Consider the following 24520-nt stretch of genomic DNA (forward strand, 5'->3'; position numbering starts at 1 on the left):
TTCTATTAAAAAATTTCGATTTTACAGATTAATTATACGTTCGTCACAAAACATACGAAATACAAATTACAAAATAATTTAACGTGAAATATTTTACGAATATTAAATCGTAGTTAAATATGCAAGATTAACAGAGGTATTACATACTTTAGTCGATTTATATAGCACAGTTAAATATTATAAAAATGGATCAGTGTCCTATAACTTTTGAGCGTTGACGTATATCCATCCTTGTCGCGCAACCGAGTATGTCTGTCTTTTACGAACAGTATATTCTCCTTGTCGCACAATATCTCCTAAATTGTACCTCTTCTAGCCTCCTGCTTTTCGGCTACCAGAAGCAACAGTGTTCCTCGGATTATTGTAACATCGGATCGAGCATTTACAACGAACCGTGGCCAGCAAAGTCTTGAACGTGTTCTCTGAGCGCAAGATTTATGAGTACTGCTTGAATAGGTATGCTATGCGAAAAAGCGAGATAGAATGGTGTACAAGTTTCTCCGACTAACAGAGATTAATTATTCATAGACAGAGACGAAACATCGTGATACGAAAATAAAAGGAATTCTACTCTTTGTAATAAAGCGATTAACATATTACGAACTGCGCAGACCGATGAAAATGAGTCTCGACATGATATCGCGAGGTTCGTTTATTACAATGTTGCAAACGGTGTAGTCGGTACGGTTGGAATATATAAGGTGTCCTGAATGAATAGTATAATGTATTCTTATCAAAAATTGAGTGGTAAATAGAAAACAACGATTTTTTATTTATTTCTTCAAAAACCGTGTTGAATATTTTACAGCGGAGTAATTTCTTGTTAATTGTATACATTAATAATATAATGAATAGCACAAATTAATGAACACAATAGACACCGAAAATTTAACAACGCAAAAATATATTTAGTTAATCAATATGTTTTATATTTCTGCTTATGAATAATATATATTTATCACGTTTTCGATCAGATCTATCAAGTGATACATGAATTTCAAATAAAAAATAATTGATAATATATTTTAGCAATATTTATGAATTTATAATATCTTTTAATTGTTAAAATTGCAATGTCATACAAATTTTTTTTTTAGATACTTTTTTTGAACTCAATTTTTTCGAAAATGAACATTGAAAAATCGTCGTATATTTTTCACTTATTTTTTCATAAGAATGTAAAACCATTCAATTATGTTATCCTGGGACTGTCTGTAACATTGTACAAGAACGAAATTGCCTAAATGGTATTGTGCTTGAACTCATTTTTGTGGAGAGAACGTTTATCTACAATGTAATATACTGAATACGTCGTTTCTTATCTAATCATTCAGATATAGCAGTGGTGATAAAATAATAGCTGTATTACCTTTTTAGTGATGATTCGAGCAAAGATTAACTTTATAATTAGACTTACAAAACGGATTTTGAAAAACCTGTTCCTAAATTCCATGGTTTGTAAAAAATTGATCAATCTGAACTTCGAACTTTTATAATGAAAATAGCAAGATATTGAAACAGTAAAAAATATTTATACATATTACTGAATATTTAGAATAGATAAAAAATTAATTACAAAAACGTAATAACGCGAAATATCTTTTTTATATCGTATAACTCAAATTTGAACAAATTCGTACAAATTTTCAATTTTTTATTATTTTTGAAGTCATCAAGATGTAACAAAATAAAATATTTCAATTCTACACAAAACCTAGTAAAATTAAAGAATAATAAGTAAAGTCCGTATACAATGTAGGTTGCAAATTTTTATTTATTTTGTAATATAAATTACAAATTTTTATTTCTTTATTATTGAATATAAAATACAAATTCTATTCTCTTTTGTATTTTGGAATAGGAATAATATTTTTATGTGGTTACCGCATGGGTAAAAAAAATAGACAAGATAAAAATATAAATAACGGTACAAAATAGCAAATATGGATCACACGTCAATCTGGAAATAGCGCTCTGAATTTAGAACGGACGGACTATTTTTCGGTGAACTTGCTATCTTTTTTTTTAGCACAGGTTCTGTTATTTAGATTCATGCAAATTAATTTCATTTCAACATGTTTGAGTCTGAAGGGATTTCAAGTCAAGAGGTCACCATTTTTTTTATTAAAAAATTACTTTTTGATTTTAGTATCTAGCACTGGTTTTTCAAATTTAAAATTCTAAATAAAATGATTTTAAAAATTCATAGTTTAAAGTGAAATGTTTTTTAAAATAAAAGTTTAAAATAAAACATTTTTTTAAATTCAAAGTTAAAAGTAAAACATTTTTTTAAATTCAAAGTTCAAAATAAAATATTTTTTTTAATTTAAAGTTTAGCATTGAATGCAAAAACTGAACTTTTTGTAAATTTTGGAATTTTTCAAATTTATTTAAAAGAACCGGTTTATAAATTCGATTTTTGAAATCAAATCTATAATATTTTTTTAGTCTCAGTTCTCTTTCCTTGGAGTGATATACTGAGTGTACGAATTAAATATACACATACATGAATATTAATATAAAACAAAGAAGTGGTAGTAAGAATATTGAACGATTCCGATATTGAATTTCGTTTTGAACATCTGTCAGCTTCGCAACTACAAGGACTCCTCCGAACAAAGCGAAATGCAGATATTCATTCCAATTAAAACCGAATTTGCATTTTTACAAAAGAAAAGTTTTGAACAAACAAGAAAGTACATATATCATAAGCTACATTCTAAAACTTTTTTAACGGTAAAGCAGTTATTCAGTCCTTTGAATTACAATGTTGATCTGGAGCGAACAAAAGCACTCTACGGAACTGTGAGCCGTTTATTACGAAATCAGACAACTCCATTTCTTTTTTCATATTTTCTACGTTTTTATGTCAGATACGATTAAAGGAAAATAACAAATAAATTCGTTTTACAGGGAACAGCACATGTTTTAAATGTAAACAGAACATATGAGAAATTCCAAACGTTAGCTTTGAGTTATTCAAACTCTATGAAAATGTTCATAAATTAATATTATTAGTATTAGCTTATTATTATGATCTTATTATGGTCTTATTATACACTGAACTTTGTGTCTCTTTTTCGTTACAATACACAGCGCGTTTGGAGCTGCAAAACAGTCAGTCTAAATGCCTGATTCCTTTAACCTCATTGAGTATGAATTTGCAGTCCCACGCCATCAAATTAAGACCGCTATAAATTTTCAGCATTTCTCACGTTTTCCATAAAATTAAAAGGTCTGTTCAAATTGTAATGATATTTATTAGCTACTAACATAACTACTACTGTACATAACATTATCAACACATGTTCATATCTTGTATTTCCTTTGCTTTGGTCACAGCTTGCGGCATGCTTCGTATACATTGATCATATGCTTTATATCTTCATTATTTTCCCAAATATCTGTAATTCTTTTCGACTCAGATAATGTGGTTGGAGAGTTGTAAACTAGACTTTTGAGGCAGACATTTTCTATGGCATTCAAATTTCACCTGACGCGCTATCGATACTCGAGCCTAACGTAAACGCTCGCACGGCCCTTAATCGCTCATCACCCACACAATTTATTATCACGGTGGTAACAAATTGCAATGTATATATCGCTATCGATGTATTTAGTAATAATTTGCATGCCCTAAGATAATTTTCCATATATGACATAATGTTATAGCCATGAAAGTGAAATTTTCGTATGTGGTCCTAATTTGATGGCTAGGGACTGTAATTGGAAGAAACTTTTTTACATCGACCCAATTTCTCGTTTGCTTCAAAATGAAATCAACTGATTTTATCTGATACTTTATTTTTCATAAAATGTTAGTTTTATAGTATGGACAATAGTTTTAAGATATTTAATAAATTCTACAGTGCTAGTAGTGTAACTCCTGGAAAGTTGTTGCAGCTGAGGTGATTTTGAATAACTTTTTCCTTTGCAAAAATTGGATCTGTGGCTTCGTTCTTAAATTATTAACGAAAAATATCGACCTATCAAAACGTATGAAATTAATTGAAAGAAATTCTAGATGTCCAACTTCCAATATTCCAAAGTTCCTAAATTATTAATTCCCAAGGTTCCCAAATTGTGACGTTCTTAAATTTCCACTTTCCCAAATCACTAGATCCCGAAATTCTCTTATTTTAAATTTTCTACGCCTCGAAATTTCTACACCGACAAATACTAAGATTCTCATATTTCTAGGAATCCAACTCCCAACGTCCCAAAGTTTCTACGTTCCTAAATTCCGAGGTTTCTGAATTGTGACGTTCCCAAATTCCTCGGTTGCCAAATTCCTAAGCTTCTCATTTCCTACATGCCGGAATTCTCGCGTTTCGTAATTTCTACGTCTTCAGCTACTTGTACCATCAAATTCCTAAATTCCTGTATCTCTATCCAATACTCTCTGTCAATATTACAAAATTCTTAGATTCTCGAATTCCAAAGTTTCAAAATTGTTATATTCTCAAATTCCCAAATTCCCAAATTCCCAAATTCCCAAATTCCCAAATTCCCAAATTCCCAAATTCCCAAATTCCCAAATTCTCAAATTCCCAAATTCCTAAATTACTAAATTCCCAAATTACTAAATTCCCAAATTACTAAGTTCCCAAATTCCCAAATTCCCAAATTCCTAAATTTCCAAATCCCCAAATTTCCAAATTCCCAAATTCCCAAATTCCCAAATTCCCAAATTCTCAAATTCCCAAATTCCCAAATTCCCAAATTCCCAAATTCCCAAATTCCCAAATTCCCTAATTATTAAATTACCAAATTACTGAGTTCCCAAATTCGTGGCAAAAATAAAAATTCAAAATCACCTCAGCTACAACCCCTTTCGAAAAGTTACACTAGTTAGGCACGCCATATAATGTATTATAACATCGTAAAATCGTCGTCAGTACTATAAAACTACCAATTTAAAAATAAATGAATTCGATGAAATCGGTGGATTTCTTTTTAAAACAACCGGGAAATCGAATCGATGTGAAAGAGTTTCTTCCAATTAAATCTATACTCAAGGGGTTAAAGGAATCACGTATACTATTCAGACTGACTGTTTTGCGGCTCCTGTTACACAGTGATATAAGAATACGGTTTATATCAATTATGTCAACAGCTTTGCCTCAGGTGCAGCCATAATTCAGTATCGTCTGTCATCATATTACTATCACTGTGGGTCGGAAGAACGTTAACATGAAAAACTTCATATTATTCGTTTTACTGCTGTTGATCGCGAAAGTTCGTCTTCAAAACCAGAACGAAAAGAGTAAGATATATTACTTATGAAAAATCATTGATGTTATTAGTAAATAACGATGAATTTGTGTGTGGTGATAAAATTTAATATCTAAAAAGTATTAAGTTTATTATGATAGTTATATTTTGTGCTGACATGTGTGTATTTTTATTAATTATATGATTGTATGATTAAATTGATAGTTGGGTTATTAACTGCTACATTAAATGATAATTAATGGTTATTTACTCCTTATTTACTCAATTATTTACTGAATTATTCTTTACTTGTTAAATATGATTAATTATTAATTTTTATTTCATTGTTATTAATTATTATTACTATTTAATTGTCATTATTTAATAACTGTTTAATTACTATTAGTGTCATGTACCTATTAAATATTATTGCATGATAATTATTTAGTTATTATTATCTGCTAAGTAAGGTTTTTAATTATTATTACTTGTTAACAGTAATAGTATCAATTTTTAAATAGTCCCAAATCAAATGTGGTCACTAATAACCTAAGAAGGTGCATGTGACCTTAAACATTCAATTAAAAAAAATTACTAACAAAATTTTTAAATTAATATGAAAAAAATTATAGTGTGTGCCACTAATGCTAAGTTTTCTGTTATGTTCTAATTTATTTAGCGATCAAATTAGAATATTATTCATTCTGCACAACAGTGTTTAAAATAATGATTTAACTAAACACAAATAACTATCATAGTAACTAATTTCTGTTTTGAGATAGTTCATTTGACTCTCAAAAACTTTGCATATTAATTTCTGTAAAAAGATATAAAATTTGAAAGAACCTTGCACATGCGAATTAATTCATAGTACCTCATGTGCAGCGAGCAGCTTTTAGAAGATAAAATTTTGGAAATTCAAATTTGAGAGACATAAAATTAATATCTTGTATGATTTAATGCAGAGAACCTTTGCGCATATTTGCACTGCAACGAAAACGAGGTCTGTGTACACCGGAAGTTCCGCTGCCGAAATCCTCCATGCCCCGGGATGCTATATTGCGCGAAATCTCGAACAGGTAAACGTTTTCGTACGACGCAATTTGTACAATTGTAGCTTTCGCTGTTACAATTCAATTATTTCGTGATTAAAGCACACAGCGGTCGAGGTTAAACGTAATACCATTTATATCGATAATTTATAGCAATATAAACGTGTGTGGCCGAAATAAACGAACGGTAATTAAACGGTTTGCTATCTTTGCTTTATACTGTTACTTTTAATTAAATTACGGGGAATTGTAGAGTAATATCCGCAGAGGGGAAATAAAGTTAATAAATTACGTCTGTGCGCAAATGGAAATAATGCAATTACCAAATGTGAAGGAAATATTTTAGAATAATTTAACTGTAAAATTGTTACATGTTTGATAACGCGTTTTGAAATATAAAAGTTTGTTGTGATTTTATAAGAAAAGTATTGGTGAAGAATTGTCACATATTTTTATATACATTGAAGCTCATTAATGAAAATTACTATACGTATTTGATAAATATTTTTGATAGTAATAAAATAAGAAGTGTTGAATAATTTTGTCCTTCACAATATTCTGCTTAATGTAGCCATATGTTTTCAATTTTTTATTATTGTATATAGATGTTAACTAAAAGAAGAAACATTTGTTCTTAGTTTTAATGAATAATATTTAAAAATAATATATTGTTTTTACAGAATCGTTAAGAGGACCTTCTACCTGTGATAATGTACTTTGCACGAGTGGACATGTGTGTATGATGAAAGTTCGTGGATGTCGTTGGGATGAAAGTGAGTTTGATTAATTCATTCATATAATACAAATACAATTTCTATAACAAATACAAAAATACAGAAGCACTGTATACAGTGAAGAAAACGTACTTTAACCTTCTTATGAGTTATGCGCTTCCAAATTATAAATATTATTTCAAATCTTCTTTCTGGAACTCTGTCTATACACATATAGACAATAATTTCTTATTGTATACACTACCGTCCATAAGTATGCGGACACAAGCGAAATATGTATTCGCGTTGCATGAAAGTTATTCAAGTATCTGCTACAGTAACTAAAATCGATTTTTTTCTGCGAAGGTCAGTATACTGGAACGTTTTTCGATTGATAATTCTCGTTTGGAACTCATATCTCGATGGAAAAGAAGCTACAGACGAACTAAACCGAAACTGTCGAGTGCGAAGCGTCACCTCCATTCTTATCTCCATTGAGGGAACCTAAACATCTACCAACAGTTTACAAACACTTGAAACATATCGAAGAACCCTCTGAATACGTTCTGCACCATAGAAATGAAACACAGTAGAAATTAAAATTTTTTTTAGAATCGAAAGCGTTTCATTAGATTCACAAATTTGGACTTTGTACTTCTGGACATGAATTTTACTTTCACACTTTCATTGTATAATTTGTACTTAAAAATTAATTCTATTACGTTATGACACCTCAAAAAAGATAATAATAATTATTACAAATGATATGATAACCCTAAATACCTTTTGTACAAAGTTCAACTGTTTTATGTAACGAAACCAAGTGTCCGGATACTTATGGACGGTAGTGTACATATAATTCTTCTAGTTATAGAGGTCTAGTCTATAATTTCTTATAGTTTTTTCTATAATACAGTCTATAATTTCTTAAATAATATTACTATATATTAATTCATATATGTGTGCATATATCAATTTGTAAGTCTCCATAAAAATTTTCATCGAACATCTATTCTCCTTAACAACTTTATCATGACTAACTGCAAAATTAATTCAGTTCTATTCATTCTTCTTGCACAATCTTCTTTTCTAAAAAGTTATGAACATTATACATTACTTAAATTATGTTCAGCACTATCAGTACAGAAAACTATATAGAAACAATCTTAATGTTGAAATTAGTAACAAAGTAATTTAATAAACAAAGTATACAATAAACAGAGCACAACAATTTTCATAAATAATTTGAAACTATTTATGATCAGTTAATTTAACATTTAGTGAAGTGCGAACAACAAATCGCTAGATGCGTATCCCGGAAAGAATACGACGAAGGTCCTGCTTCGTGTGTTGGCTTCAAATGTCCTCAAGGAAGGCACTGCATTCTGCGGGAGTCATTCTGTGTCAGACCTCCTTGTAAACTATTGAAAAGCTGCGGAAAAAATAAAGGTTTCTACACTGATATTTTATATTAATATAATTATTATTTATTATGGCTAAAACACCTTTTATAAATACCAATAAATGAAGTGTGATAAAATACGATACGATACAGTAAATAAATCGTTCAGAATCTAAATGAACTAATTCTATATTTACTGACTTAAAGAGATATTTTTAAACAAAAGGAAAAATTAAAAATCCCAAATCGGTATTATAAATTATTATGTGCGTTTCAAACACTCGAAATTATTTCTGCAGATGTGCACGTTTGGTTCGGTAAATGTCGACACTTGGGTTGCCCGTCTGAGTTTGAGTGCTTTTTAAGGAAACCAGAAAACACCTGCCTGAAACCGCCGTGTAAACATACTCCAGATTGCGTAACAACAACAGGTAAAATTTAAAACGTTACAAACCTTCTGAAGGTTGAAGTGCACGTACAATGTGTACTTGCATGTTCACTAAAGAAAATTTTATTTGAAATTGAGAATGCAAGCTTGTTTAGAAAACTAAGACTTGTAACATGCTTGTTGTTCATGTTGAATTCAAAATATTAAATATCTAATTACATTTGATAATATAAATGTATGGTGAAGTCTTACTGTAAAATTCAAAATTTAGGAATAGTTATTTTATTAATGCTTTTGATATCGAATAAATTGCTGACAAATATAGTAAACAATGATTCAGAGTAAAATTCAGAAAACTATATTACAAATTTTAATAATATAATATGTATATGTAATATAGATATACATATGTAATATACATATACATATACATAGTTATAGCTACACATAGTTATAAACAATTTATCGTATCAAAAAGTTCGTGGTGCACATTTGAATTTTTTTAATTTAATTAATACTATTTCTTACAGAAATTAATACTATGAAAATGGAAATGAAACTTTTATGAATAAATCAATTATTTTATCTACGTTAATCTAATACAAAAATAAAAATGTTTGACAGCAGTGAAAATAGTTATAGAAAAAAATAATTCAAATTGAAAGTTAAATGAAACAGCTGAAACATTGTTGCTTCTCGTTAGTAAAATAATAAAGCTTGTTTTTAGATCAGGCTGCTTTTTGTTGAAACACTTCTAAAGAATTTTTGTAAAACCTGATTAAAATGTATTGATTTTATAGGTCTTTTTACTCTTTGACATTGACAGCCTTTATACATCACTGTTGACAGGTTGGCCGACTTTTTAATTAAACTTCATAATTGTTCCACGGTAAAATTCCTTGTTTCGTGTAAAATAACGAACGCAATTTTCTGTGAAAACATATCGGAAGTGTAGATTAAAAATTTTTCGTTGAAATTAAGTATATATGTATGTAATTTTAAATTTTTTGCTGTGAAGAATTCTCTAAAGACTTCTTTTACTTAATATTTGTTGTCTACATATGTAATACTTTTAGATAATAATATCATGTTAAATATTTATATATTTTGAATATTCGTTAAATTTGCATATTTTGTACTTTTAATGAATTTGCATATTTTTGATATTTGTCAAAGTTATGTATTTTTTTATATTTATGAAATTTGCATATTTGTTTGTTTGTGAATATTTATCAAATTTGTATATATTACATATTTGTTTTTGTATATTTGATATATTTTTTATATATTGTCTTTTTTGACTTTTTGGTACGTTTTGACTGCTTCTCAAAGTAATTTGTCAATCAATACACATAAGGTCAAGTGGGGTAAGTTCGTAAACGGGGCAAGTGCGTATACAGGCTATTTTTATTACAATATGAGCGAAATTTCTCCATTTAGTATGTTTGTTTCCTTGTTTTGTTTCACTATATCCCCTTTTATATTTTAGCTAAGAGTACTTGTTTGCAGTATAGAGTACTTGCATAATTCAGTAAAAAGCATTTTATAGCAGATTTGTTAACAATTCTGCTCTTGCCCCATTGCACATGAAATAAAGTATCAAAGTATTTAACTTCAAGTTACGCTCTTACCCCATTTTCGGGGAAAGTGCAGAGTAGTTTACATTTTAAACAATTTCCTATCAAAATCAAAATGTACAAGAAAAATTAAGGTCCTAGTTAATATTGATTAAATAGTAGTAATTGTGCGAAGCGTTCGATATCGACAGCGTTAAGTATTTACATGGCAGACTGAAAATACTTATGTTTAAATACTAACTTTACAAAAACCAGTCTGCACTTACCCCACTTCACCTTACTATAATTTTAAATTAATCATGTTCTTATACTAAAAACATAAATAAATACAAAATAATAAACGTAAATATAAATAAAGGTTTGCATACTTATGCTAGTGAAATTTTACATTTTAAATTAATATAATGTAATATATTATTTATTTTACTATAATTCTACATAGTCAAATGATATCAAATTTTTTATATGTATTTTAAAATTTATTATTGAATACATAACAATCTAATAAACTAATCTTTGACACAATGTAAAACGCAATGGCTATACATGCTCATTCAATACTGTTTCTTTTCTGGCGAATTTTGCAGGAGACGAAATAACGAATGAACACTGTCGTGGATGGATATGTCCGAGGCCGCAAAAATGTTCCGCAAAAATTGTAGGAAACTGTGAATTAGACGAATGCAGTGTAGAAAGAACATGCCAGGAAGTGTCATCGAATTATTCTGTAATTGATACCAAGGTATATTTCTTTCTATTGTAATATATTAAGTATATTAAAATTTGCTATTTTCATCAAACAAGAAAGAACTTATTCTTTTAAATAATTTATAATAATATGTTCGTATAACAATTTCAGTATTAATATTTTAATTGTATTATTCGAATGTTATATTATTCGAAGGAACGTAGAAATTATTGAGAAACTCGGGCAAAAATAAATATTCGTTCAGAAATTGATTATAAGCTACATAATTCTAATAAAAGGAAAAACTGTGGTAAAAATAAAACAAATATAAAAGTTTATTAACAGTCAAGTAGTTGATTAATTCTTGAATTAATAATGAAACTTCAAAGAGTATTAAATTTCAAAAACTATACTATACACCCTCCAAAATAATTATTGCTGTAAATGAAAAAATGTATTAAAAAAGAATCATGAAAATTTCAGGTACCTTGGAACAATAGTCAAGAGACCAATGAAAAAATCAAGTGAGTAAAATACGGTTTGCCAATTTCCAAGTTTACAAGGAACATGTTTTATTAATAAAGTATTATTACCTTCTTGAATGCTGAGTACCACGTAGAACTCCACATTCATGGTTGAACCATTTAAAATCGACGACCGAATTGGACGCCATTGAACTTTGGATAAAGAACGCTGAGGGACAAAGAGACTTTAAGGTACAGAAGTGAACGTTGTAACAATTTAATATAATTATGTTTGTACTCAATTGAATGCAATAAAAGAATGTAAATAGTAACTGTGTAATTGTGTTAATACAATGTTCAACTTATAAATTAATACCATTTAATAATTTAATCTATTGCTGGATTAAACGATGTCAATACAATAATTATTGCAATCATAATAACAGTAATATTAGTATTTGATCGATGTATTATTCAATTCAATATTGGTAATGTTAAATAACATTAAACATTGTTGAAATAGTAAAAATTGTATTACAATCATTATTGTAATAATAACGCAAGTAATATTCATATTTATTCAATTCATTCTTATATTTATACATTATATTAATAAATTCTCACAAATTATGTTAATTACATTTTACGTAATAAGACGTAGATGAAATTTATTTAAATTATTGAAATTATTTGCATTTTCGTGTAAAATATACATTTTGTCAAAGTTAAAGGCTTTTATAATCTCATCACTTATACCTAATTACAAGACATTCAAAATTACAATAATTTATATAATTTATTACATTGTTTATTATATGAAAACCAATTTGTTACTTTAATATTTCAAAGGTAACTCAATAATAAAATTTTCGTTACATTAATTTAATTTTTGTTACATCAATAATAAAATTTATAATAAATATTAATTACTATAAATAATAAAGAAACAGGTGAATTTAGTTCATATTTTGCCCTCTTAACAAAAATTTCTTTAGAATCAGTCCTTTCAGTACTTTGCCCAAAAAAATAAATACAGACATATTTAAAAATCAAGACTCTATTTATAAAATTTTGTAAAAATTACAAGTTTTAAATAATTTCATCACTAATAATACTTACTTACTGAACACTAAAAATTACAATAATCTACATAAAATAGTACACTGTTTATTCTATAAAAACCATTGTATTGATTCAATATTGTATTAAACATGACTCAAAAATTAAATCTATATTATACATACTCACAAGTAATAATAAAATAATAAAGAAATAATAAGCAAATAATAAAGAAATAAACTTATGATTAAAATGAAAATTAACAATAACGTCTCAAAAACTTTATTGCAGTACAATGCCTCAAAAAAATCAGTACAGACACGCTCACAAATCAATACCGCACAGATAACATTTTTTGCAAGTGTTCACTTAACTTTGAACGGCACAGTATACTTCATCCGAGAATTACGTAAAAAAAAAACCTACCGATAGTCGCGATTTTTCATTTGGCTACGACTCGTTTCGTTCATCAACGATATTAAATTTTTTCCCCTCGAAGGCAAACAGCATGGTTTCCGATGAAAACTCTGTATGACCTTTTATTTCCAGCAATTTCAAGATTGGCTACAATCTGTCAAGGATATATTGGGACCCGGCGTATACAGCCACTGGCTCGAGGAAATTTTGTCATCGAGAGGCGAAGAATTTCGAAAATGGCTACGAGCTTCACACGTCGACAAGCTGGATAGCGAGAAACCGATATTTCCAAGAGGAGACCGACCACAGGACCAAGCACCGCATGTCCTGACGGAAAATCGATATCCTGATGTCCTCGATACGCTGGTAAAAAGCATGGTACTTTGATTGAAAATCGGGTAGAGTGACAGAAATTGCTATTCCTTCGTCTTAGCATACTTAAGCTTGCAAGCTAAAACTGTAGGATATTAACATCGATAAATACGAGAAAATGTACATTAATAAATATATCACAGTCAGGTTATCGATTTTGATAAAGTTTAAATCTGGAGCAATCATATTTGGTCATTTTTGACGATACTATTTGAGGGGACATGAAGGAATTAATTTCTAGATTTTCAGAAAATTGGCAGAATTTAAAATTTATTACAAGCAAATTAGTCATGATGGTAGGAGGAGTAGCGAACTCAAATCTTCTTGCAATCAATTTTTATCTGCTTTTACACACTTTATACTTAAGCATACAGGGTGTTTCACAATTAGTGTAGGTCTCTGAAAAGGGAAGTAGCTGACGTGATTCTGAATAAGCTTTCCCTTTGCAAAAATGGGTTTTGAAGCCTCGTTTTTGAATTATTAAAGAAAAACGCGGACCAATCAGAGCGCCGGGGCGTGCATAGGCGCGAGACAGCTTTGATCTTAGTGGCTGAGCGCGCGTAATCCTGATTGGTCCGTGTTTTTCCTTAATAATTCAAAAACGAAGCTTCAAATTCCATTTTTGCAAAGGGAAGTCTTATTCAGAATCACGTCAGCTACCCCTCATTTCAGGGACCTACACTAATTGTGAAACACCCTGTGCATTTAACCCCTTGAAGTATTCTACTTTGACGAGTCTGACTCGTGATGCATTTATGGTTCAAATGCAGCACTTACTTGACTATTTAATTCATTTCAATTTGACGTCTAATTATAATTTATGTAGTCAAAGATCAAATACAGAATAGTCACATTTTGACTTTGTTTATTGATTTTAATATTCTTGCAAATAATAGTTACTTGTGACTGACGGACCTGACTAATCATATCGCAAGGGGTTAATATTATGTTACAAAATAAAAACGTAACCAAAACCCCTACAAATAAATACTATATGAGATCTTCCAAAATAAAAATTAAATTGACAATATCCTAAATTAATAAAAATTATGTTAACTCCAGAATGAAATAATTGACTATTAAACTAACTAATTATATAAAATTATTTATTACAGACCACTCCATCGGAAAACTCAAGTACGAAGAATGAAGAAAACTTTCTCGCGAACGAAAAGAATATAACAAGCGTTATAGAAAATCTTCTCATTTCCAATAAAATTTTGGAGACCGCTCTTCTGGATAATCTTAGGCAATCCAATCGATCGCCGTTCCTCGATTACATTTTGAAATATCCTCTGCACGCGGGGGAGCTGAATTTATCTTCTTTATTACCGAAGAATAAAAACATGTATGAACAACCCTACTTTGTGTTTCCCGTGGGACACATAAAAGTCACTGAAAGTTCTATGTTCGACGATCAGGACTCTCGTTCTCATGGTGATTCTCCAAATCAAAATGGAAGGAGAGTACAAAATGGAGAGACGTTAGGACGGGGCAATATTAAACATACCGTAAGTGTTTCTGCTTGATGAGTCAACTTTATAGGATTTTATTTTTTGTAATTTGTTTGAATAAGTATAAATATAAGACTTCATTGTTATATTCGTAGTTGATGTGTTTAATGGAGTATAAATGTAAAATTTTGTTGTTATTTTTATAATTGATATACTGGAGGAAGTATAAATATAAAGCTTCATTGTTATATTCATAGTTGATGTGTTTAATGGAGCATAAATGTAAAATTTTATTGTTATTTTTATAATTGATATATTGGAGGAAGTATAAATATAAAGCTTCATTATTATGTTCATAGTTGATGTGTTTAATGGATTATAAATGTAAAATTTTGTTGTTATTTTTATAATTGATATATTAGAGGAAATATAAATAAAATATATTATTGTTATTATAATAATTAATAAAGTTAATGAAGTATATATAAAATTTTAATACTATTATGATAATTCATGTACAAAGTATAAATATCAAATTTTCTTACTATTTTTATGATTGATACATTCAAAGAAGAAAAAATATAACATATTATTGCTATTACAATAATTTATGTAGCTAATAAAATATAAATACAAAATTTTATTGTTACTGAAATTTTATTTATTTAAAATTTGTTGTAACAAAATTTATTGTAATTAAATTTACTAAATTTTATTGTAACTCCAATAATTGCAATTTTTAATGAAATATAAATATAAAATCTTGTAACTATTTAATTCATATGTTCAACGAAATTTAAACGTAAAATTTCGTTGCTATTTTTGTAATAGAAACGTCCAACTCAAAATATAAAATTTCACTGTTACATTTATAACTGACATGTTCAGTGAAATATAAATATTAAATTCTTTTATATCTGCACATATTGTTACACGTACAATAAAATGAAATCAATACTTTTATTATTTAATTGATAATTATTTTTATTGAAAGCAATTTTTAACAAAAAAATATTACTGTTTTTAAACGAGGTTCAAAATTGCATATTTTTTTTTTTAAAGAATGTTTCAGAGTTGTCAAGAAACTTGACAGTTCTTGAAGAAAAAATATACGAAGATTTAAAAAAAACCCAGGAAAAAAAGCATAATATTGAAAATCCTGTGAGTCTTCCTGAAGATATTAAGTTGTTAAATAAAAATCAATATTTTGATGAAATTTCTACTGATGCATTGGAAAAATTGATTAAATCTTTCCAATTTTCATCGATGGGAGATGTACATCATACTTTCGACAATAAACCTGTTGGAAGATACGAGCAGAATGTAAGTTTTACAAAATTTAATTTTCAAAAATAGCTAAATTTTAAAAAAGCTATGTTTTCTTCATAAAATTTCATATTAAGCAATTTAACTTTAACTATTTATAAATACTGTACAAAATATTTAACTTGTTATTAACAATTTAACACGAATTAAAATTCTGTATTTTGCGATTAAAGACTCCTTTTCAGATCCCGCCAGAAATTGTACAAAATGGAGGACATTACAGAAGCGAAAATGAAAATGCCGATCACAGAAATAAGCTAAACAATCAAACTTCTACAGAAAATCCAGAACGTTTTATTTATAACAACAAAAATGATAACTTCTCACCGCATTTAGAATCAAACATCTCTTTAGATGGACCAGGTAAACTACTTTTATAATTTATAATTATACTTTCACTATATTATCTATCTTTCGTATTTGTATACTTTCACTACATTATCTATCTTTCGTATTTTCGTATTCGTATTTCTGCTTTTAACTTTCATTAAATAACATGATTTATAATTTTATAATTTTACTTTTTTACTACATATTTTTCTAGTTATTAAATATAGTTAATAATACATGAAAGTTGGAAATTTTGAGATTTGTAAAATTGGGAAAATGAGGATTAGATATTGGTGATAAAACGATACACGAATTAACATTTACATTTGTCTCCATCTAACGGAATTAATCATCATTAATATTTCTTCTTACATTCGCATGTTTCGTTTCAATTTTGTTCTCTGATTTTCTTCACGTAATTGAATTGTGCATTTTTGTAATCGTTCTTGAATAAATAGTTTACTCGTTCTATATATAATTTATTACGACACTTTATTCGACCAAGGATCTCCTCGCCTTCAACATAAGATAATTAGAAAAATTAAAAATTTGAGAAATTGGAAATTTGATGATTCAGAACCGTGAGTTCAGAATTTGAAAATTAAAGAATTTGAAACTTAAAAATTAGAAAATTTTGAATTTGACAATTTGGAAATGTTAAACTTCCAAAGATGTAGAGGCCTACAAAGATTAAGTATAGTAATTTCAAATTTGTAAATTTAACAAGGCTTCAGAAATTTTCCATATATTTTTAGAAATTAATCCTTGAATGTTCTAACGTGGAACTCTGCATATAAGTCAATTTTAGACATATGTAGAATAGTTCACATATTCCATACAATTCTTGCCCTCCTACATCGCCATTTTCTCTGAAAACATCCCACTATATTCCAGTGTTGTACATCACATTAACATACCCATATATCACCACAATAAATTTGCTATTCCCAATTCAAGATCCAAATCTACAACTAATAATTTCAATTTACTCTGCAAATTTATTTCTCTTAATTCTGACAATTATCCAAAAATTTCTCTAAGAGCCATAGAAGTTGAAAATCTTATTCAACCATACCAGAAGAAAATCTTTCTGAACTCTCAATCGTCCTTTCACAACATTCAAACTCATTTCCAAATCACCCACCAAACATCGATATTTAGTTTCTCAAAAAATTGAGGTCGAGTTCATGAGAAAACGCCGGTTTGTTACAATTTCACGCATACAAATGAAGGAAAGTCATTACGTGTCCAGCGTTTTGCTTTCTTTTTATCAGCCTCCGGCTGTCAATTAAAGCATTTAAGATCGTTAGCCTAACGATTTGAATTTAGAAGTCGTTGTTGGTCGCTCGTGAAATCGAAGTGCAAAAAAATGCTGGACAACGATCCCAAACGACCGTGATAACCAGAAAACCCGGTTCGGCCGAGCAATTTTATAACTGACCACATACAGTGAGAAAGTATTTGTACCCTCTGAATTAATGACTGGTCATGCATGTTACTGGTTTATACACGGTGTTGGAAATTCACTTTTTATGAGGGACGTTCTAGACAAAACGCGGTATTTGGATATTTTACGTAATCACTCGTCATCTGCTGTTGTTGGATTACAATTACGCAATATTACCATTTGCGACGGGACAACCATCTTACATGTAAAGACAACGCTATGAAGAAATAGTTGTTCTTTAATCGCTAATGCTTGGTAAACACGTTGGGCATCATGTAACTGCTGGTAAAACCGGATAAGCTAATTCTGTGTATTTTGGTGCAGTAGTGAAGAGTACTTGTTCATCTTTGTCTTTCTGTTCCGTCTTCTAAGTGGAGATGTAGATTTACGGCTTAGAAAAAATACTTCGTATCTTTATGTATCATAAATGTTTGCAATAATTTTATTATTCATGTCGGGTGTATGTTGTGGAGATACGATGTTGATTTACAGCTTAGAAAAAGTACTTTGTATGTTTGTGTTATAAATATTTGCAGTAATATTATTTTTCATGTCAAGTGTATATTATTTATATATTATATTGTACGCTATTCAACATTAATTTACACTATTAAAATTATACGTAGGTATTTGTCAAATATATGAAATTGTAATTATGAATGCATTTTCTCGTTTGAGGTTATGTAAGGTTTTTTCAAAATGGCGGTACAACAGGAAAATGGGTGAATCAACAAGGGAAAATAAGTAAAATATGTGCAATAAAATGTGTACGTATATGTTCTTATTTTCAAGAAAATTGAATTTGAACGTTTTTGAAGTATTTGTAAAAAAGTTTGTGTAAAAATGTAAAAAGTGTAGAAAATGATAAAATCAGCATATTATTAAAATATGAAATAGAACATCAACATATTCCACAGTAAACAAATATCATAAATTAACATTGCTGAAATAGGTTTAATACTTTATATTACTTTATTACGTTTGTTACTCATGTGTGTTCATGGCATCGACTAAATTCGTCACATTAAACATTACATCAACAATGTTGCAAAAAATAATTGATAACAAACTTTAGTAGTGCACTGAAATGTTTTTAACTGCATTTCTTAGAACAGAGAATTTAATTGCTGATTGAGAGAGATACGTAAACTTGAACAACAATTTGCATGAAAATGCAGGAAACATAAAATTTGAAGCACATTTTGTATCGAGAACTCTGATCTCACAATTGCAAGCTTGTTAACTTAATTCTTCTAGAAACGTTGCAAAATGAATAGAAACATTCTTTGTTACTTCATAAAAAAAAAATGAAAACCACGAATTTTTTAAATAAATAAATTTTCATACTAAAACTGAAAAACAGAAATGCATTGTATATTACAATTAATTATATCTTCTAACAATAACTAAGAAATATTCCTCACTTCATTATAATATAACTAAAATTGTTGTAATAAAAATCTGAAGTTCTTTAAATAAATAAATTTTCATACTAAAACTGAAAAATAGAAATACATTGTATATTATAATTAATTATATCTTCTAACAATAACTAAGAAACACTCCTCACTTCATTATAATACAACTAAAATTGTTGCAACAAAACAAATTCAATCATTAAAATTTTAAATTTTAGATTCATTCTCAAAATAAATTTGTTCAAACAAAAAAATGCCCCTAAAACAAGTTCCCCATAAAAATCGATTTTATTACCAACATAACATCGTAAAATCGTTATATAATATTTAATAAACAATTAGGTATTCCCGTTTAGAAGAGCAATTACAACGGCCTTGCTTGATTTAGGAATACGAAGAAACCGTTTATCTCTCGTTTTATAGTGTCATGAAAGAAATAATGATCCTCGTAATTACAGGAAAAAAATCAACATTTGTAATGACACATCTGTAGAAATACTTATTCATTAAAATATTCACTGCCTGTATTTTACCCTAATCCACTTGTAAAACACATTATTCGTAACTTGTTAATTATGTATATGTCATATAATAAAAAAGCTATTGTATGAGCATATTAACCAGTTAAGTGTGTTAGACGACTATATCCGTCATGGAGATGTGGCAGAATTTTGTGTCATGACGTCTATATCCGTCATGCGTAAAATTTTGTTACAATTTGATATTTAAATTGTAATTTTGGCGAAAACTAAATTATATTCATAAATTGTAATATGTTTAAAATGTTTTGGAGGTCAACACGAAATAAAATAAACAAATAAAAAGTGTAAATGATTTGAGATGGATTCATAAATTCTTGAGAGCTAACTCGTCATCGCTTAATTATCGCGACACACAATGGTGCGCGCTTTGCAAAAAGATCGCCACAGTTAACTGGTTAACAAAAAGATATCAGCAGAAGTGGTTCGAAATTTATTATGTTCTTCATATACATTCAAACAATAAACAAGATTGATGAAAGCAGCATTCATTTCAGGTAATATTCACACACTCAATCATTCGGATCAATTAAGCAGTATTTATTCACCAGAGGCAATATTTAAACAAATCAATGACGACAATATGAACGAAATGGATCTAAAACTTCTTCTGGAATTGAACAAGGAAAATTATCTACCTTACATACAAAACATAATGGACGCCATGAACGAAGAGAATACTTCTCTGATCAATGGGGAGCCCAATCAGGAAGAAACTTTAATGAAACACTCTTTTTTGAAGGATAATAACCTTCGAAGTGCTAATGATGCCTCCGACAAATCGATTTCTGAACAAATAACGTGGAGCAATGCTTCTGCCGATAAAAAGTTATATAATTTGAACGCTACATATGATTCGGGGTTTTTGAAGCATAAAAAGTTTGGTGATTCCCATCAGAGTACAATGGAAACGATTTCATCAGGACTGAAGGTTCGTATTTTCGTAATGTGATTGTAAACTTTTCGGATTGGGAATTTAGGAATTTGGGAACATGGTAATTAGGGAATTTGAAAATTGGGGAATTGTAATTTCGACAAATTAACTCAACAGATGATTGTTCCAAAAAAAGCACATCAGCTGGGGGGATCGGTAAATTGGGGAATTGGAGAGTGTTGGGGATTGAGAAATGTGGGAATTGGAGAATGTGGGAATTGTAGAAGGTGGGAATTCGGGAATGTGGGAATGTGGGAATTGGGGAATGTGGGAATTGAGGAATGTGGGAATTGGGGAATGCGGGAATTGGGGAATGTGGGAATTGGGGAATGTGGGAATTGGGGAATGTGGGAATTCGGAAATGTGGGAATTGAAGGATGTAGGAATTGGGAAATTTGGGAATTGGGGAATATGGGAATTGGGGAATATGGGAATTGGGGAATATGGGAATTGGGGAATATGGGAATTGGGGAATATGGGAATTGGGGAATATGGGAATTGGGGAATATGGGAATTGGGGAATATGGGAATTGGGGTATATGGGAATTGGGGAATATGGGAATTGGGGAATATGGGAATTGGGGAATATGGGAATTGGGGAATATGGGTATTCGGGAATGTGGGAATTGAAGGTTGTAGGAATTGGGAAATTTGGGAATTGGGGAATGTGGAAATTGGGGAATATGGAATTGGGAAATGTGGGAATTGGGGAATGAGGGAATTGAGAAATGTAAGAATTGGGGAATGTAGGAATTGAGGAATGTGGAAATTGGGAAATATGGGAGTTGGATAATGTGCGAATTGGGGAATGTGGGAATTGAGGAATGTGGGAATTGGAGAACATGGGAATTGGGGAATGTGGGAATTGGGAAATTTGGAAATTTGGGAATTTGGATATTTGGGAACTTTGGAACTTAGGGATTCTGGATTTGGGAGATTTGGGATATTTGGGGATTTGGGTATTTATGAATTTGTGATGTATGTATTTATAAATATGTAAATTTGGAACTTTGAAAGCTTGATATCCGCGAGTTTCTATATTTCTGAATTTCTACAAGTCCAAGTTTTCAAATTTCTCAAATTCTAAATATCTAAATTTCTAAATTCTCAAATTTTTTAATTTTTCATATTATACTAACAAAGGATACTCAAAAGAAACCTAACTTATTTTCTTATTACCTTATGTATTCAAATCTTGAGCACCAACCTTCAATCTTCTTCAATATACCCTTCTCTTGCATTAATACACTTGTCTAATCTTTTATCGTTTCTATTTTTCAAAATATTGTTTAATTTCATCATTTGCAATGTTCGATGACGTCTCCGTCGTTTTTTTCTTTGCCTCAGCAACATCAGCAAAACACTTTCCTTTCATGTCTCCGACAATTCTTGACCAAAAATGGTAAGACCCCTGTTCCTCACCCCTATACTTACTCGACCTTGCACTGTACAACTTGTTTTTTGTTCCCTCGAATGAGAAGAGACATGAAAGGAAAGTGTTTTGCTGATGTTGCTGAGATAAAGAAAAAAACGATGGAGCTGACAAGCATCACAAAAGATGATATTAAGGAATGTTTTGAAAAATGAAATGAAAGATTAGACAAGTGTATTAGTGGAAGAGAATTTTGAAGGGAATTTTTGTGTACTCAAAGTTTGAATAAATAAGTTAAAAATAAATAAATTCGGTTTCTTTTGTGTGTTTCCTGGAATACATATGTAGTGTGATATACAAATACATAAACTTTTATTAAATCACCGGGAATGAAGCTATAATGGTAAATATTTCTTACAATTAATAGTATATTGATTTACTCAAAAATATATTGCATTATGTTCACAAATTCCCAAATTCCGAAATTTTCAAGTTTTACAATTCCCAATTTTCCCAATTTCCCCATTTTCCCCATTTTCCCCATTTTCCCCATTATCCAATTTTCCAATTTCCCAAGTCCCAAATTTCCCATTTCCCAAATTTCCCAATTCCCAAATTTCCCAATTTCCAAACTTCCCAATTCCAATATTTCCCAATTTCCAAATTCTCAAAATTGGCTAATTTCCAAATTTCCTAGTTTTCAAATTCCCAAATTCCTAAATTCTCAAATTTTCCAATTCCCAAATTTCCCAATTTCCTAATTTCCCAGTTTCCGAATTTTCCAACTCCCCAACTTTCCAAATTCCCAACTTCTCAAATTCCCAAATTCCCAATTTCCCCATTTCCCAATTTCCAATTCCCAATTCCCAATTCCCAATTCCCAAATTTCCCAATTCCCAAATTTCCCAATTCCCAAATTTCCCAATTCCCAAATTTCCCAATTCCCAAATTTCCCAATTCCCAAATTTCCCAATTCCCAAATTTCCCAATTCCCAAATTTCCCAATTCCCAAATTTCCCAAATTTCCCAAATTTCCCAAATTTCCCAAATTTCCCAAATTTCCCAAATTTCCCAAATTTCCCAAATTTCCCAAATTTCCGAATTCCCATATTTCCCAATATCCTCAATTCCCATATCCCAAAATATGGGAATACCCATATATTATATATATATTATATATATCCCAATACCCATATTTCCCATATCTAAATTTTCCAATTCCCACATTCCCAAAATTCACTAGTTTCTAAATTCTCAAATTTCCAATTCCAATATTTCCCAAGTCCCCATTTACACAATTTCCAAATTGCCAGAACTCGCTAATTTCTAAATTTTCTAGTTTTCTAATTTGCAAATTCTCAAAATTCGCTAATTCCCAAATTCCTTAGTTTCCAAATCCGTAATTCCCCAATTCTCAAAATCCCAAATTTTTTCCTTCGATTGTTTTGGCAAATATTCTGCAATATTACGAGATCAATGAAATGCATGAAAGTGCATATAAAAATTGCTATATAATGAGATTCTGACACAGTCATAAAATATGATTTACTCAAAAATAAATTGCGTTAATGTTTCAATTTTGCTAAGTATTCTGCAGTATTATGAGATCAATGAAATGCATGAAAGCGCATATAAAAATGGCAATATAACGGGAGTCTGATGCAGTCGTAAATTATAACTTTCTCAAAAATAAATTGCGTTAATTTTTTTCCTTCGATTGTTTCAATTTTGCTAAATATTCTGCAATAATACAAGGTTAATAAAATGCGTTAAAATTGCATATAAGAATGGTAATATAACGAGAATCTATTGCAGTAAGAAAGGAAATATAAAACGCAACGGAATTTGGAGAGGCAGTACATGTAACATTCACGTTATGAGTGAATACGTTAAAAGTAAACATGTTACGACTCAATTTTTCAAGCAAGTAAAAACGGGATAAACCGGTCTTTTAATTTCAACAGCAACAAAATGATTCGAGGACAACTGGACTAATTTATACGGACCAGGAACCTACGATTCGATCATTTTACAGTCCACCGAGTTATGGTGCCAGTAATACTGACATTGGTGACGGAGATTACAAGCTTGAAACTAATGGAGAAGATTATGTTGATAAGGATGATCCTCAGTCTGTAGCCGATTATATAAATCGTAATTGATACGAACTATCGACAATTTGATTAGTATTATTCATGAGCAATAAACGTTGTAAATCTGTTTTTTATATTTCATTAAGCAATGAAAGTTATTTTTTTGTATTTTAGTGAGAAATAAATTTTATACATTTATTTCTTTATATTTTATGAAGCAGTGAAAGTTGTAAATGTACTTTTTTATATTTCAATACATAA

General features: G+C 29.5%; 1 protein-coding gene across 3 annotated transcripts; it reads left to right on the forward strand.

The window, feature by feature from the left end:
* The first annotated feature begins 19 nt into the window (after positions 1–19).
* LOC100877256 (uncharacterized) lies at positions 20–24520 on the forward strand. 3 transcript variants are annotated; one of them, XM_076539617.1, is made up of 15 exons: positions 20–456; positions 5117–5266; positions 6180–6293; positions 6947–7039; positions 8261–8428; positions 8681–8812; positions 10934–11088; positions 11518–11558; positions 11654–11750; positions 13107–13340; positions 14462–14857; positions 15863–16123; positions 16300–16489; positions 20358–20791; positions 24131–24520. In XM_076539617.1, exons 2-15 carry the CDS (start codon positions 5194–5196, stop codon positions 24326–24328), a joined length of 2586 nt encoding a protein of 861 aa, XP_076395732.1. In that variant the 5' UTR covers positions 20–456; positions 5117–5193; the 3' UTR covers positions 24329–24520. The 3 variants fall into 3 exon arrangements, with proteins under 3 accessions (XP_076395732.1, XP_012146532.2, XP_076395727.1); XM_012291142.2 differs by lacking the exon at positions 20–456 and having other exon boundaries at positions 3654–5266; positions 16312–16489; XM_076539612.1 differs by lacking the exon at positions 20–456 and having other exon boundaries at positions 3655–5266.

Source organism: Megachile rotundata, chromosome 2 (assembly GCF_050947335.1).
Source record: "Megachile rotundata isolate GNS110a chromosome 2, iyMegRotu1, whole genome shotgun sequence".
Taxonomy (NCBI): domain Eukaryota; kingdom Metazoa; phylum Arthropoda; class Insecta; order Hymenoptera; family Megachilidae; genus Megachile; species Megachile rotundata.